Consider the following 14,864-nt stretch of genomic DNA (forward strand, 5'->3'; position numbering starts at 1 on the left):
CCTCACAGGCGACGTTTGAGTCTCGTAATGCTCTCCAGCAGTAATAACAGCAGTGGCCGTGCGGTGATTCGTAGCAGCAGGAACATTGGAAGCAGAATGTCACAGCAGTATTTGAAAGTTGTAATAGCACCAGTTAGTATCTGCAGCGGCGTACCAACTACAGCAGTAGCAGCAGCTGTACTAAGTATTAATAGCAGCCAGAGCCGATTGCACTGCAGAGACTTTAATATATTTGATGTATTGGTTTATGTGTGTACATTCTCATGTAAGTTATTTTTGTTCTAATTGTGGTTTACTTAATTGCTGTACAGTAATTTGTTTCTGCTATAGTCACGTTTGGTGACTCAGGTCACTTTTGAAAAATGCGACTGTCCTGGTCGGAGCAGCAAGGACCAGCATTGCAAGAGCAGTGGCATCATCACCCGTGGCTGCAGGATCAGCAGTCTCTGCAGCCGTGTTACTGTGCACTCCACCCGCCAACCCCCCCAACTTTCAATCGCTCTCCCCTGTGAAGCACCTCGAGCCACAGCGAATCCACACGAAGCAGCAACCACCACGTGATCCATCGAGCTCAGCAGGCGGTCTTTACTACCCCTTGGGTCAGAGTTCTCACAGCCACCGCCCCCACAATCTCACGGACCACCATTAACCCCATTGTGCATCCGCCCTGTCCACTGCGGTGGACCGCGCTCTGTGTTGTAATTTCATCCACGGTAATGCATTCCCCAAAGCTCCTGGTGCATGGCGGTTCTCTCTCTATAGGGCTGCCATCTACTCGGTGTGACGACCTCGCAGTGGACAATTTGGCCCCTGGGTGAAGCAGAGCTTGCCATTCCAGTCCCAACCAAATCTTTACTGGGTTGATGCCACTTGAGATGGCCAAACGCCAGTGGTTCCAAGACCATTTGGACACTCTTGCAAACGATATTTCCTGCCTGTATTGCATTTTCAAGTGAAATATTTCAATTACAAAACAATCTTTAAATCAGCAAAAATAGTAAAATCATAAAATAACTTTATCTAATAAGCACTCGTATGAGCCACTTTCGGAAGAAACTGGCATTGCTAAATATTTAGCACCTCGAGTGGTTGCCATGGATGCCCTGGCCCCACCGATTATCCAGCTGACGGCCAGTGGAAAGCTCCGTGTCGACTGCAGTGGACGTCATCAGAATTTTGTGAATTATATAAAAACTAATTCAGCATATTGCGGGGTTTGTTTGACTTAAATCACAAATAAACAAACAAACATCACTTGCTTTTAATCACAGACGAGAGGGTTAAAGTGACAACTGTGAAGCTGCTTGGGTGCAGATTCAGCTGGAAATGCCTTGACACTTTGTTGCCCCCTCTGAGGCCCCTACCTTAATGTAGACCCCCACCTCCTTCTCACCCGAAGGATTCCCGAGGACCCCTGAGCGGACCAATGAACCCCCCGGTAAGAAGCCCTTCTTCTCAAAAGCCAGTGCCATGGGACAAAGAGCATGCGTCACTTTCAATCTGATCAACGGTAGTGACCAAGCGGCGCTCCAACAAATACATTATTGCGGATACAACTTTAACGTCAACACGTTATACTTAGATTTTTTGAACATTCATACATTTACAACTTTATACTGTAAAGTGCCTTGTATATTTAGTCACTTATTCAAGTGAGATTTTATGTAAAATTGTTGATATATGTACCAAACTTTGCGAGTGGAGCGGCGGCACTTTGGTCAATGTACCACGATGCGGAGCCGGCGATCTGAACTTGATTCCCGGCCACGGCCAAAATCAGTGGTGGGCGATATCTGAACCAGACCTGCGCCTTCCACTTCAACAAACCACACTGACCAGCATGATGAAGTATGGTCACACAACTGCAACGTTGTACCAGTTGTGGAGAGGCCTTCATCAGCAATGGAATGAATTCACAAAAGGGCTCAACGTGTTATTATTATTGTCAAAAAACTCCAAGGCCGTGCACGTGAAGTGCAGAACACACATTTGCCATATCTCCTCACATAGATGAATTAATCATCGACCAGCATCAACATCCGTTCATCTCCCATCGCCACCTCTCTCACCACCTCCTCTCCCGCCGTCTCCTCTTCCGCCGTCTCCTCTCCCACCTCCACTGCCACCCTCTTATCTTCCACTATTGCCTTTTGCACCGTTTCGTCTGCCGCCATCACCAGGCAGCAAGCGCCAGCACTCTGGCCCGGTCACCTCGTAGTTAACGCTGCGGTACGCAAGCAGGTCGAGTGAACGCCGCTTCGCTACGTCGTCGTAGATCGCACGCACGCAGGGGGGCGGCGCCGCGTGGGGTGCGCCGGCTAACCGCGCCAGCTCTGCCACATACCCCCACTGCCGCTCCCCCAGCACGAGCTCGCGCCGCTCGGGGACCCCCGCGGTACGGCGTTGCTCCCGCTCGCGCCGTGCCTCCTCCTCCATCTCGCCGCGTGATGGGAGGGACGCGCGGCCCACCAGCGTCGCCAGCGAGAAACGCACCTGTGGGGTCGCCACAGCACCGCTCGTGGTGATGATGCGATGCTAGGCTTCATGGTGTGACAATCGTTGCAATATCATCAGTTTTACTTTGTGTTTGGTATTTGTATTGCATTGCTTGATGTATGGTGGCAAGTAGTGGTGGGTGATGGTGAGTGATGGTTGAGTGATGTTGGGTGGCGGTCAGTGATTATGAGCAATATTTGGTGGTGATGGTAAGTGATGTTGAGTAATTATAGGTGTTGGTGAGTGATGTTGGTGAAAGTGATTGATCAGTGGTGAGTGTGTTGGGTGATGGTGATGTCGGGTGCTAGTGGGCGATGGTGAGCGATTCTGGGCGATGGTGAGCGCTGGTGAGCAGCGTTGCTTGGAGACGGTGAATGATGCCACACTGCGCCGACCCCACCCACCTGACAGTCGAACAGTGGGAAGGGGACGACCACCTTGCACAACCCAATGAAGAACATCGTCGGCATGTCCACGTGGACAAGGTGTCGGTAGAGCGGCGCCACTGTTCGCTCGTCGTCGCCCGTGCGGACCTCCGCCTCCTCCGCCAGGAAGGGGAAGGAGTAGCGATAGCCCGTGCAGAACACAAACGCGTCGACTGCGCGCTCTGTGCCGTCGGCCAACGCCACGCCGCCCTCCGTCAGCGCCAGCACGGCGGGCGCCTGCTGAACGTTGGACGGCAGCACGGAGGGGAGCGGCTTGGCACCGCGGTGGCAGAGCAGGACATGGCTCGCCATGCCGGACAGCTCTACAGCGATGTCCTGGCCGGAGGCGCCAGCGCCGAGCAGCGCTACGCGCCGTCCCGCAAAGCGCTCGGCGCTGCGGTAGTCGTGGCTGTGGAGGATCTCACCACGGAAGAGACCGACGCCGGGAATATCTGGCACGTGCGGTTCAGAATAGTGGCTAGGGAAACGAAGAAGTAAATCGGTGAGGCAGTTGCCAAAGTAAATCTTGGCCATCAATCCCCATTCGGGAAAGCAAGTGCAGTCTCCAACTCTTATCATCCACTTGGTCTTTCTGGCCGAAATACATGATTTGGTGATGCTAGGTTGGCAGTGGTGCAGAAGCATAGTTAACAAACAAAAACTCAACATTCGTCAAAAACACGGTGGCCTTAAAATAAAAATTATATAAGAGGCGACATTTCCAGCAATGGCCCATAGCACATGAATAGAGAGGCCAGAAGGATAGAGTGGATATAATAAGGGTTTGAGACTGCACTTTACACCATGGGGCATCAAAACAGTAAGTTTTAAAATTGACATGAATAGTTACCTAACAGTGACTACTGGGTAACAGAAGAACCCCTTAATAATCAACTTCTCTTGATTCTATAATTAGGTAGGTATACAAATTAATAATGATTTATACATATATTGTCAATCCACTGCTGGATGAATGCCTCCCCACACCGTATCAATCATGGGGGCGGGGGGGTGATTGGCCATACTTGCGGGTTGGTTAAGGGGCAAGCGCCTCTGACCGGATCAAATATCACTCACCACTGACATTAGCAGTGGCCGGTAATGGAACTCAGATTGACAAATTCGCAGGGCAGATCGCTGACCACTGTGCCACGAGCATTTAATTTTCAAGGCTCAAGTGCGACACATAATAGGCGGCATTGTGTCCGGCTTCACACGCTTCGGTTTTTATTGTCTTAAGATATGCACGCACGCGCGTGCGCCCTTTATAGCTTATTACATAGGCCATGACGGACAAGTTTAATAATGCCCATGCCAAGGTTACCCGACAAAACGTCTGCAAGCGCACGTGAAGGTGACACAAGCAGGTGGTGCGGGAGGTGAGGCTGGTGATCAGTGTTAATTTAGCATTGAAAAAACTATTGTTTAGAGTCTCAATCCAGTTAAACCTGTGTAATTATCTCTTATTAGATATATATGAGTTGGTAACAATAAGAATCATTTACAGGCCTTTTTTTTTTAGCCATTCTATTAATCTGGTGAACTAAAGCAGTCAAACCTCTCGTGACACTCTTTATGTTATTAAATCTGAATTTTTCAGAATATTTATTTAGACTGAAGGAATCCAATGAGTTATGACGCCCTTTTTTACAGATGTCCAGTAGGGGTTGGTCAGCAAGTTACAACGACAAACTATGAAAAATAAATTGCAGTGAGGGGATGCAAAAATCCACCCCGCCCCCCAGTATTATAACAGATCAGCCAATCAGAAGTAAGCTCAGTAAACCTTAACTTAAAGCTTTCGTGAGTGCAGGAATTCATATTCTTTGGGTCTTTTGGTAAAGTCACGTAAATAGGTTCAAATTAATAAAAAAATAAAAAACTATGACGTTTCGATCACAACACAAGCGATCGTCATCAAGAGGAAAACAGACTACGAAACGTAGTTTTTATTTATTTTATCTTTATTAATATGAACCTATTTACATGACTTTACCGAAAGACCCAAAGAATACTCAGTAAACCTGTTTATATGCATACAAAGCTAATTACCTGTTTGGTCTCCCTCAGTAAACTGCAGTCTCGAATGATGCTACTAAATGATGTCTTTCTGCGTCTTCATTCAGGCTTGTTAACTTCGTCTCGTCAAAGTCACACTTTCGCGTTGGTGGATATTTGTAATCGATGATTTCTGTCCAATTGTAATCATCTTGAATGAGATCATATTTTATTTTCTGTAATATTTTTGTAACCGATTTTATTTATGATATTAACGTCAACTCATAACACACCACCGCACAGTATTTGCTCACTCTTAAAGAGAAAGAACGACTCAGAGGTATGATAAACCACAGATAAACTGGCCGCAACTATTTCCCAAGCTCTGAGCTGCTCCATATATGAATATGTTATCGGCCAATTATTAAGTGTTTACAAGTGGGAGGAAACCGGAGCATACGTGGGAGGGAACAATACTTCCATACAGGTGGAAAAGGTGGAGCCCATATTTACTGTACCGCCTTCTCCTGGCTAGCCAGGGTATGGCACCTCGACGTCCACGGGAAGGGAGTTTCACGTGTCATCCACCAGCTCTAATTAATTAGTGAAGTGTGGCGGCGCAGCGTTACACGCACCCGTTGCACACCATGACTGCGTCGTAGCGCTGCGTGGTGCGGTGCCCATCGGTCAGGCTGCAGGCCGTCACGTCCCAGGCCACGCGGTCCTCTGTGCCAGCTGGTCCCGGCACCGGCTGCACCAGCTCCACCCGCCACTGGAACTGCTCATATAGACAAAGATCCCCCATGTAGCCTTAACATATTTTTGGGGTAAGTACTGTTAGTGAGCACCTATTAAGGCCGGAACGGCACATAAGGGGGTGGGTGGCCAGCACCCCACCCGGCCGCTTTTGTCTCCTCAGTGGCGATGATTACCCATTATACCAGGTACTTATTTGAGGCTGAGTCCACCTAGAGGAGGCATAGCACCGGTTCAGATAATCGTTACTGTTGTTAGCAGTGAGTGGGAATTGAACGCGGGTCGCCAGGTTTGTAGTGCAGCACGCTAACCGCTGCATTACTGCTCCCCATGCACGCTCATGCACACACAAAGAAAAACCAATCCCCTATGCACTCAAATACTCTCACATACACTTGGCTCATACACATACATACACAAAGACCCCTGTATAGCCTTTAACAGACTGTTGGGGCAAGTGCTATTAGCGAGCACATATGAAGGCTGGCATGGCACATGAGGGGGTGGGTGGCCAACACCACGCCTGACTGCTTTTGTCTCTCTATGTATCTATGTTGAACTTTTTTACACCGTACATAGCCAACCGTGCTAATCGAAGGTGCGGGGGAAGGACGAAAAATGTAACCCAAAAACTAAGTGCAAAGAAATACATTTTCAATCTAGATGATTTAAAAGTGCATAGCTCCAGTGGCTTCGTAAAATCGGAAGAGCGTTCCAGACGGCAGCAGAAGTGCATCTGAAAGTGCGCGATGCAGTGACCCATCTTTGTTCGATGGTTCGCCAAAAACCTCTATGAGGATGACAAGTTTGCATGATGGTTTATGCTCCTTGACAAGATCAAGGTATTGTGATTAATTTGTGCCAAGCACTTTGTGTGTAATGAGTGTGACTTGATAATGTTTTTGTTCAGCAACCAGAAGCCAATGCAGCTCAGCAAGCATCAGATGGACATGGTCGGATCTTGCAGTACCCATTACTTGTGTTGGGCATGAGCAGGAATCAATCTCGGGTCGCCAGTTTCGCAGCGCAATGCACTAACCGATGCTCCACCGCTCCCCACGGTACTGTATTCACACCTGAATATAGCCATTAACAAGTTGCTGTGAGCAAACACCTATTAAAGCTGGCACGGCGCACTAGGGGGTGGTGTGGCCAACACCACGGTCGCTCGACCTTTGTTTCCATATCGCTGATGTTCACAAATCGCACAAGGTACATAATGCATAAAGATACATCAGCCACGCTTATGATAATCATGACAGAGGGTGTGGCATGCTTTTGTTTTATTTATTTTTGTTAAAACATACTTGTGTATCACCGGCCCACAATCAAACCTTGTTAATCATCCCTGAGCGATGCCACACTCACAGATGGAAGGGAGCAAAGAACAGAGGATGGATCAGAGCCAGAGAGAGACGGTGAGGCAAGATATCGAGAAGAACGAGGAGTGAGATTGAATGAAGCATTGACACTTGCTAGGAAGTGTTTTTCTAATCAAATTAGCATTGAGGCATTGGTGCTCAGCTCCCATTTACAGCCCTGAGCCAGCAAGGGAAAACCCACATTTTTATGGCAGGAGTGAATTGATCCATAAAATGATTAACAGTTGACTTCCCCATAATTTGGTATTCATTTTATCATCCCCAGTGGTAACTCAAAACCACCATCCGATTGTGAGATGCTGGCTCTACTGCTGAGCCACTGGGCTGTAGATACACGAAGGAATTTAATTCGGCCCCATCATGGCTGCTGAGCTGATGGAATGGACATAGACAAGGAATCTCTAAGGCCAGGCCCTGCAAAAACCCACGGCAGCATAGCTCACAGCCCGCTGTCACCAGAGCCATAACTACACAACACAGTCATTTAACTCATTCATCAATAACACGGCCTTAAAAAATATGACAGGCAATGCTTTGGGCAATGGCCCTTCTGCACAGCACAGAGACCAAAGCTAGAGCCGAGGGCATTTTGATGCCATCCTCATGCTGTATTGTCACCCTGCCCCTCCTTCCACACTCTCCTGCTGCTGTTATGCTGGCACCACTGCACTGTTCAGCTGCCACTACTCCCCCGCCATGGCACTGTGAGGGCACCTTCACGTGTGGCCGAATGCTGAAGTTGTCGGCGTACTGGTCCAGGTAGGCTCGCATGTCGCTGTGGTGTATAAAGGATGGCAGATTCTTGTCAAATGGGAAATCGGGAAAGGCCATCACCTCCTTGGGCAGATTTGTCCTGAAAATCACAGAGTTCATTGACTGGTTTAACGCGATATTGTGCGATTTTCCCTCAGTTTACATCAGAAACAATAATAAGTGCTTGTACGTCTGATAATTTAATTTGTTTGTCTGGACCTCCCGGCTGACTGGCGAGATGGCGTGATTGTCTCACTTTATAAAGGAAAAGATTCACCAATTGATTGTAGTAGCTACTGTCCTATCACCCTTCTATCTGTCCCAGGAAAAAATCCAACATGCTACTAGCTAACTTGTCCTCACTTTTGCACCAGAAGCGACACGCCACCAATCAGGCTTCACAGTGGGTCGGTCCACAGCAGATGCTGTCCTTCCATTCCATTTGCTCTCTGATCTACACCGAGAGTTCAACTGACCCCTGTACATCCCCTACATTGGTGGACAGGACAGCGATCTGGAAGGCTCCCTCAGGAGGTGGTATACCAGAGCCATTAATACGCTTAATAACCAACCTGTACGGCGATACATCCACACAGGTGAGGGTTGGACAAGAAATGTCTAAACTGTTTCGTACCAGGTCTACAGCCTGGCAAGGATGCATGTTCTCGCCATCATTATTCTGGCTGGCTATCGACCGGTTAATGGGCAGAGTTGCAGTCCACCATGGACTGTCCGTTGGCAGCGGACAATTTTAACCTACTCGTCAGTGACCCAGTGCACATCCATCCTGCTATTGACCACTACGAAGGTGCGGAACCTGTCATTGTGTCCGACAGCCACCACATTCGAGCACAATGGGCAGCAGACCATGGAGGGGTCAACAAAGTTATCGAACTCGGTAGTACGCCGTGCTCCTCCAGTCAACCCAAAGTAGAAATCCGGTGAACAATCGGTATGGCCCTCATCTGGCAACGGGGAGACTCGGCCTCAAAACAAATCTACGCATCTACAATGTTTCCATCCCGCCAGTTGTGCTCTATTGCTCAAATACCTGGACACTGCTCACGTTAAACATAAAGCGTCTGGATGCTTTCCATATGTGCTGTGAACAACGCATTCTTGGGATCAGGTGATCTGACTTTATCACAAACATCACCATCACATCCCGCACCGGTCTCCCCAACATAGAGGACCTCATTCGACACCACAGTCTGGGCCTATCCAGGGCATGTAGCTCATTTCCGACCAGATGTCCCGGCTTGCCTTGTCTTATGGTCGAGTGTCAAGATCAGATCTGGAATAAAACCCGACAAAATGTGGACTCATGTATGGGAACGCTCACGCTCAAACTGGTGCTCACAGATTGTGCTTGATGCAGACAAGCCTATCCAGGGGGACTGGCTTGGGACTACACCTGGAGGGACATTTGAAACAGCCAAATGATGGCTTAGTGAGTACTAAAACTCCTGGATGGGCTTCATGGAACAGGGCACAATGGAAGAGAGAGCACAAACTGACCATGATCAAATCCTCCCTCTCCCTAACATACGCGCCACCGCAAACCCACCCCCTGCATTCTGGAACCTTCTCTCATCATTCACGCAGATTCTCACCTCTTGGCCAATCCGTGGCCTCTAGGTCCCCAGCACCATAGAGAGCAAATGGGAGGCTATGTATTTCTCAATGTTGTGTGTACGCTAGCCGGGACTTTAATAATTCGTTAACTAGGGTTGCTCTTCAGTATCCTCTACCCATAACTCAAAGTAATCATTTGCGTCGTTGTAGAGATTATAAATAACTTGGCTAAATCATTAAGTTGCCTAACTCACGTTTTTTTTATCATTAAAGCAATATATTTATATTAGCACAACTGTATTCTGTGTCTGCACATACTGATAGAAATGTTTAGTCCATGGAAATTTTGGCTTTCCAGAAAATTTTTCGAACACTTAAGCAACAAATGTTCTTTTTTATTACATCTGTAGTGACTGTGCTTGTCACTGTATGGTGCCGGGGCTTGCAAAGCCACCGCGGGTAATGTGTTGTCATTATGGGCAGCCCGGGTTACGGGATGTAGTACCAGCCCTAGGCGGGGTTTGGGTGAGCGCTGGTTAGCGCGGAGGCACCGCGAGCAGTGTGCGGTGCGGGCTCCCGGTGAGGGAGCAAGAGGGAGCGTCAGCCAGCCAGGGTTACCTTGGGGCATGATACGCTGGTTGACCTGCTGACACGTGACCGGATGATATTGGAGGGGGGCCACCGGTGGACGGGGGCCGCGGGGCAGTCACGTGGTCCAAAAAAGCTCTCGGCAACCTTCGAGAAGGAGCTCGAGAGACCTGGAAGGTGGGCGGGGCGAAGGGCGGAGCCAGCCCCAGCCCGGTGGCATATAACGAGGGCCCCGTGAGGAGCTCGAGGTTCTTCGTGTGCTGGTGTTACGAAGATCCACGTCGGGGAGAAGAAGCCCCTAGCCACACGGTCCGGGACCCAGCTTGTGGTCCGGACTGGGATAGTGAACCGTGTCTAGTTCTACCGTAGCATGGTTTAATGGGCATTTGAGACCCGAGTGTAGATTGTGTTATGTTACGTACCATTGTGTAAATAGTGTTGCTCCTAAGATAACGTCTACGACTCAGTTGGACTCACTACACATCTATATACGGCAGAGATCAAGATCAACCTGTGACCAAATCACTCGGTGTGTGCCCGATCTCGTTAGATCTCAGAAGCTAAGTTCCGCTGCTATAGCAGCAATGGGCAGTGCATGAACTTCCATAATTTTACTGTATGCTCCTTGCCTTTATCAATCCGCACTGGCCAGCGTGATGAGGTATAGTCAAATAACCCCAAATAATATTTTATCTCCCTGCCTATATGAGTACAGGTGGGTGAATAATCCATGCACAGTGCTTGACGCAGGTCCACGTGCTTTTTGTTTCTATCACGGTTGCCAAACACAGTCCTAAAGGCCAAAAGCTCCAATCGGTCAGCAACAAATAGCACCAGACCGTCCACAGTCAGGTACCTGAGGTCGCGGTAGAGGCTCGAGAAGACAGGGCAACTCGCGTCGGATTCAGGCGGCAGCTCCTTGTAAACCCAGGTCCCTCCCACCACGGAGTCCATCTCAAACACGACCGGCGCCACGAAGTCAGCAGGGCTATCCAAGATGTGGCGAGCGGTGCACAGGCCCGCCGCACCGGCTCCCACCACGGCCACACGCAGCCGCTGTGGTGGTGTCATCATGACTTCACCGTCAATCACGGGCACAGCCCTGAGCACACGGAGACACGAGGGGCACAGACACAGCACATGGGGGGTACTGTGGTGGCGCACGTGATCTGTAATCCAGCACTGTGCAGGCGAGGGTTGCTGGATCGCGCAAATGTTGTAAAACTCCATTCCCGTGGGTGTTGAGGTACCATATACTCTTGTTCGCCAGGAGGCGGTACAGCAAAAATGTTGACTCCACCCATTCTATATGTATGGGATAGTGTTTCCCCCCTACGTGGAGTTTTTTTATGTTCTGGTTCCTCCCTCATGTAAACACATTAATCGACCGATAACACCTTAATATATAGAGGACAGTAGAGCTTGGGCAACTGTTGGTGCCAGCTCACCAAAGGGCTGCGTTTCCGCTTGTCTTTGGTTCCTCGCACCTCCGAGTCATTCTCTCGCGAGAAGAGTGAGTGGATACTGTGCGGAGCATTACAAGTTGAATCATATTATTAGTGTGAACACCAGCACTGCAAAGAGAATAAAATATGAAAAGTGGACCTGGGGAGCCACTGGAGGGAGTTAGGGTTACGACTGGTGGCTGCTATTATAGTTGCTTATGCTTAGGGGCTAGTTGATTAGGGTTAAGGATAAGGCCAGCTGCTCAGTAATTACTTGTTTATGGACTGGTGGTCTAGTTAGTGGGTTCAGTTTATTTGGCTATGGAAAGCACTTGTGTACACAGGGCTAGTTGGTTATGGTTGGAACCTCACTAGTGTGCAAGCTAAACAAATGCTAAACCACCCACTTGCCCGACCTCCCCATTGCAACTCGCCTTTTCAGTTTTCGGCTCATTATCTTTTTTGTTGCAGCCACCAACAACAGGGGCGGGGGGGGGTGTACGAACGATATGCGATTAAAACCTCGTCTTGCCTGCCCTCTGCCATCCTCTGTCCACCAAACCTCAGCCAGCGCTGATTACACAAGCGCGTATGTGAGTTGCCTGGGTGAAACAACACCTCCCTTCTGTGAGTGCTGCCAGTCTTGGGTGGCCTGGCCTGACCTGGCTTTAGAACGGCGCTGAAACCAGGTTTCTCGGGATGGGATTGCCATATCTGTACCGCCGTGCGAGTAGCAAATGTCCAGCGATGAGCGGGTCTCCCGCGAACCTCTACCCTTACCTGATGTGGTTAGTGGTCCCCCTGCCTGCCCCCCATACCCCCGCCGGGGCCTCACGTAGGTGCTAAAGTCCACTGCCACTTCCCCCTGCAGAGTGTGGGTCAAGTTTGCGTCACCAGCCACTGGCATGTTGCCATATCACCCCACCTTCCCGTGGTGTGGATGGGAAGGTGGGATGCATGCAACATAAAGAACCAACACCTTATCACTGATCCAAGGGCTGCGATCTCCCTCAAAGGTAGTGGACAGCTCTCAATCGAATCCGCACAGGACACAGGCGATGCGCCTACAACCCTTATAGTGGTGATTCGTTTACAGCAGTTTCCCAAACTCTCAGGCCTCTCCTAGATCGACTCAGCCTCAAATGAGTACCCGGTGCAATGTGTAAACATCTTCACTGGGGAGACAAAGGCGGTTGGACGTCGTGTTGGCCACAAACTCCATTGTACGACATTCTGGTCTTCATATGTGCTCGCTAACAGCACTTGCCCAACAGCCTAAACGGGGGATCTTTGCTTAAAGAAACAATATCTCAAATATATTACATGATTTGGTGATACTTCGTTGGCAGTAGTGCACAAATAACAAAGCTCCAAAACATTCGTCAATAACACTGCCTTAAAAGGCCAGTGTTAGTAATGTGCCTTAAAGAGGGTTCTTGCCTATTACGTCAGGCAGTTAAAACAGCAGTGAATCCAAACAAACCTGGACTGCTCATGACAATGAAAGTCCAAACCGGTCCAGCTTTCGTACGTATTTCATGAAGCAAGGCTGCCGACGTTATGCACTCCCAGGAGGTCATGTTGTTGACGGGAAGTGTACTTTTATATACACGTATATATTTTATATGGACGTACATATGAAGGAGACAATGTCTGCCACTCGGTGAGCAAGACAATAACGTCCACTTGTCAATCAGCCCCGCCTTTGACTCGTATTACGAGTCGAGCAAGAACCTAGGATCACTTAAAACTAGGGCCAAAATACATCCCAGGTCTTTACAGGCCCTTCATGTAGGCAAGGAAACTACTTTCCCACTCGGCCCGATTTCTATTTGTCTTTACATGTTTCGCTCATCAGTTTGGTAACCTTGGTCACTCTTTCGAATTAAGACTCTCCTGGTCTCTCGAGTTCTCACCTGGTTAAGCCACAAAAACATTGCAACGTAAACTCACCCGCTCATTGACTCACCCATTCAGTCACTCGCTCATTCACACACACACACCCACCATTGCACCCGCGACTACCCTCGTCTCTCAACTTGAAACGTAACCACCACTCACCGCCAATACAATCCCAGCACAACATAGTTCATTTATAGTTCATAGTTAATTTATTTGGTATAGCCCTGTGAGCCATTCGGCTCTTGAATCGGGTGCAACCGCAACAAACAAAAAACATGAACAAGAAAACATCTTAAAGTGATTATGTGACTGTGCAAACAGAAAATACAGGGAAAAAATATCAAAATATTCCTGAAATAGCACCGTACACCAACGCTGTGTGCAAAAATCCCAGTGGGATGCAAGTCAAATAACAACAACAACCACAAGACAACTAAGATTAAAGCCATCAGTCTAACTCCGTACTACAATAAACAAAAACATGGCCAAAACAAAAAAAAACTTTTCGAAATCACCAAAATAAAAGCCATAAATCCAATGTAACAGTGATCATAGGGACTGTGACCGACTTTTTAACAATAAACTACATAAATAAATTATAACACCAAAATCTAGAGCCATCTTTTAGGCCACTGAATAGCAGTGGCAGCTAGGGGTGTACAACTCCTCTAGAGCAGTTTTGAGTGAAGATCTCATAGGTAGTGATTCAAGTTGCAGTTTATTGGCAATAGCATTCCAGACCCTGGGGGCATCAATAGCAACCGCCACCACGGCGCTCGTGCCGAGGCTAGGTGCGCTTTGAGGCGGCGACGTAAAGTGTCGAAGGCTCGCTGACAGGTCACAGGTACACAGACCCAGGTGACACGGGTTGACTTACTCAAGATGACTAGCAGATGCACCAGCTGTGCCCCCTACTCTGCCAACTTCCTATGTTTTAGCTGCCCGACGCTCCGCGCATTGATGTGAGCATCGCTCCTCTGCCTTCCACAAGGACCCTCCACAAGCCCAGGACCAAAGATGCCCCGTATGATCCTTTGACAGACTGTTGAGGCAAGTGCTGTTAGCGAGCACACATAGCCAGCACGGCACACGAGGGGGTTGGTGGCCAGCACCACGCCCTACCGCCTTTGTCTCCCCAGTGGCGATGTTTACACACCGCACCAAATACTTATTTGAGACTGAATCGACCTAGGGGATGCCCAAGACCGGTTCAGATAATCGTCACTGGTGTTGGTCGTGAGCGGGAATCGAAAGCATGTCCTTATGCATTGTTTTACTTAAATACAGTACTTTATTTGAGTGACTTGCTTACCTTTTATATACTTTGCACTTCTATCGGATTTTTTTTCTTTAGGGATTGTTTGTCGTTGTAACTAAACTGGAGATTTGTGTAAAAGCTTCGCTGCTCATCGGATTCCTTCCCAGCATTGAAGATCGCGGTTGTGAAGTCACCGACTTCGCGGAGTCGCTCACCGCTGCGCCACCGCTCCCCCGCCCCCACGTCACGTCCCGCGCGCTTCGCTCCCCGGCGACGCCCCCTCGAC

The 14,864-nt window shown here is 48.9% G+C and overlaps 1 protein-coding gene across 2 annotated transcripts; it reads right to left on the reverse strand.

Moving 5' to 3' along the window:
* Positions 1-565: 565 nt before the first annotated feature.
* Positions 566-14,839, reverse strand: LOC116945808 (uncharacterized). 2 transcript variants are annotated; one of them, XM_076069789.1, is made up of 7 exons: positions 14,633-14,839; positions 11,422-11,497; positions 10,830-11,075; positions 7,772-7,910; positions 5,555-5,697; positions 2,901-3,399; positions 566-2,493 (listed from the first exon to the last, which is right to left on the reverse strand). In XM_076069789.1, exons 2-7 carry the CDS (start codon positions 11,469-11,471, stop codon positions 2,131-2,133), a joined length of 1,440 nt encoding a protein of 479 aa, XP_075925904.1. In that variant the 5' UTR covers positions 11,472-11,497; positions 14,633-14,839; the 3' UTR covers positions 566-2,130. The 2 variants fall into 2 exon arrangements, with proteins under 2 accessions (XP_075925904.1, XP_032816236.2); XM_032960345.2 differs by lacking the exon at positions 11,422-11,497.
* Positions 14,840-14,864: the final 25 nt, after the last annotated feature.

The sequence above is a fragment of the Petromyzon marinus genome, chromosome 25, assembly GCF_048934315.1.
Source record: "Petromyzon marinus isolate PM22_M1 ecotype Great Lakes invasive population chromosome 25, UKy_Petmar_22M1.pri1.0, whole genome shotgun sequence".
Lineage (NCBI taxonomy): Eukaryota > Metazoa > Chordata > Hyperoartia > Petromyzontiformes > Petromyzontidae > Petromyzon > Petromyzon marinus.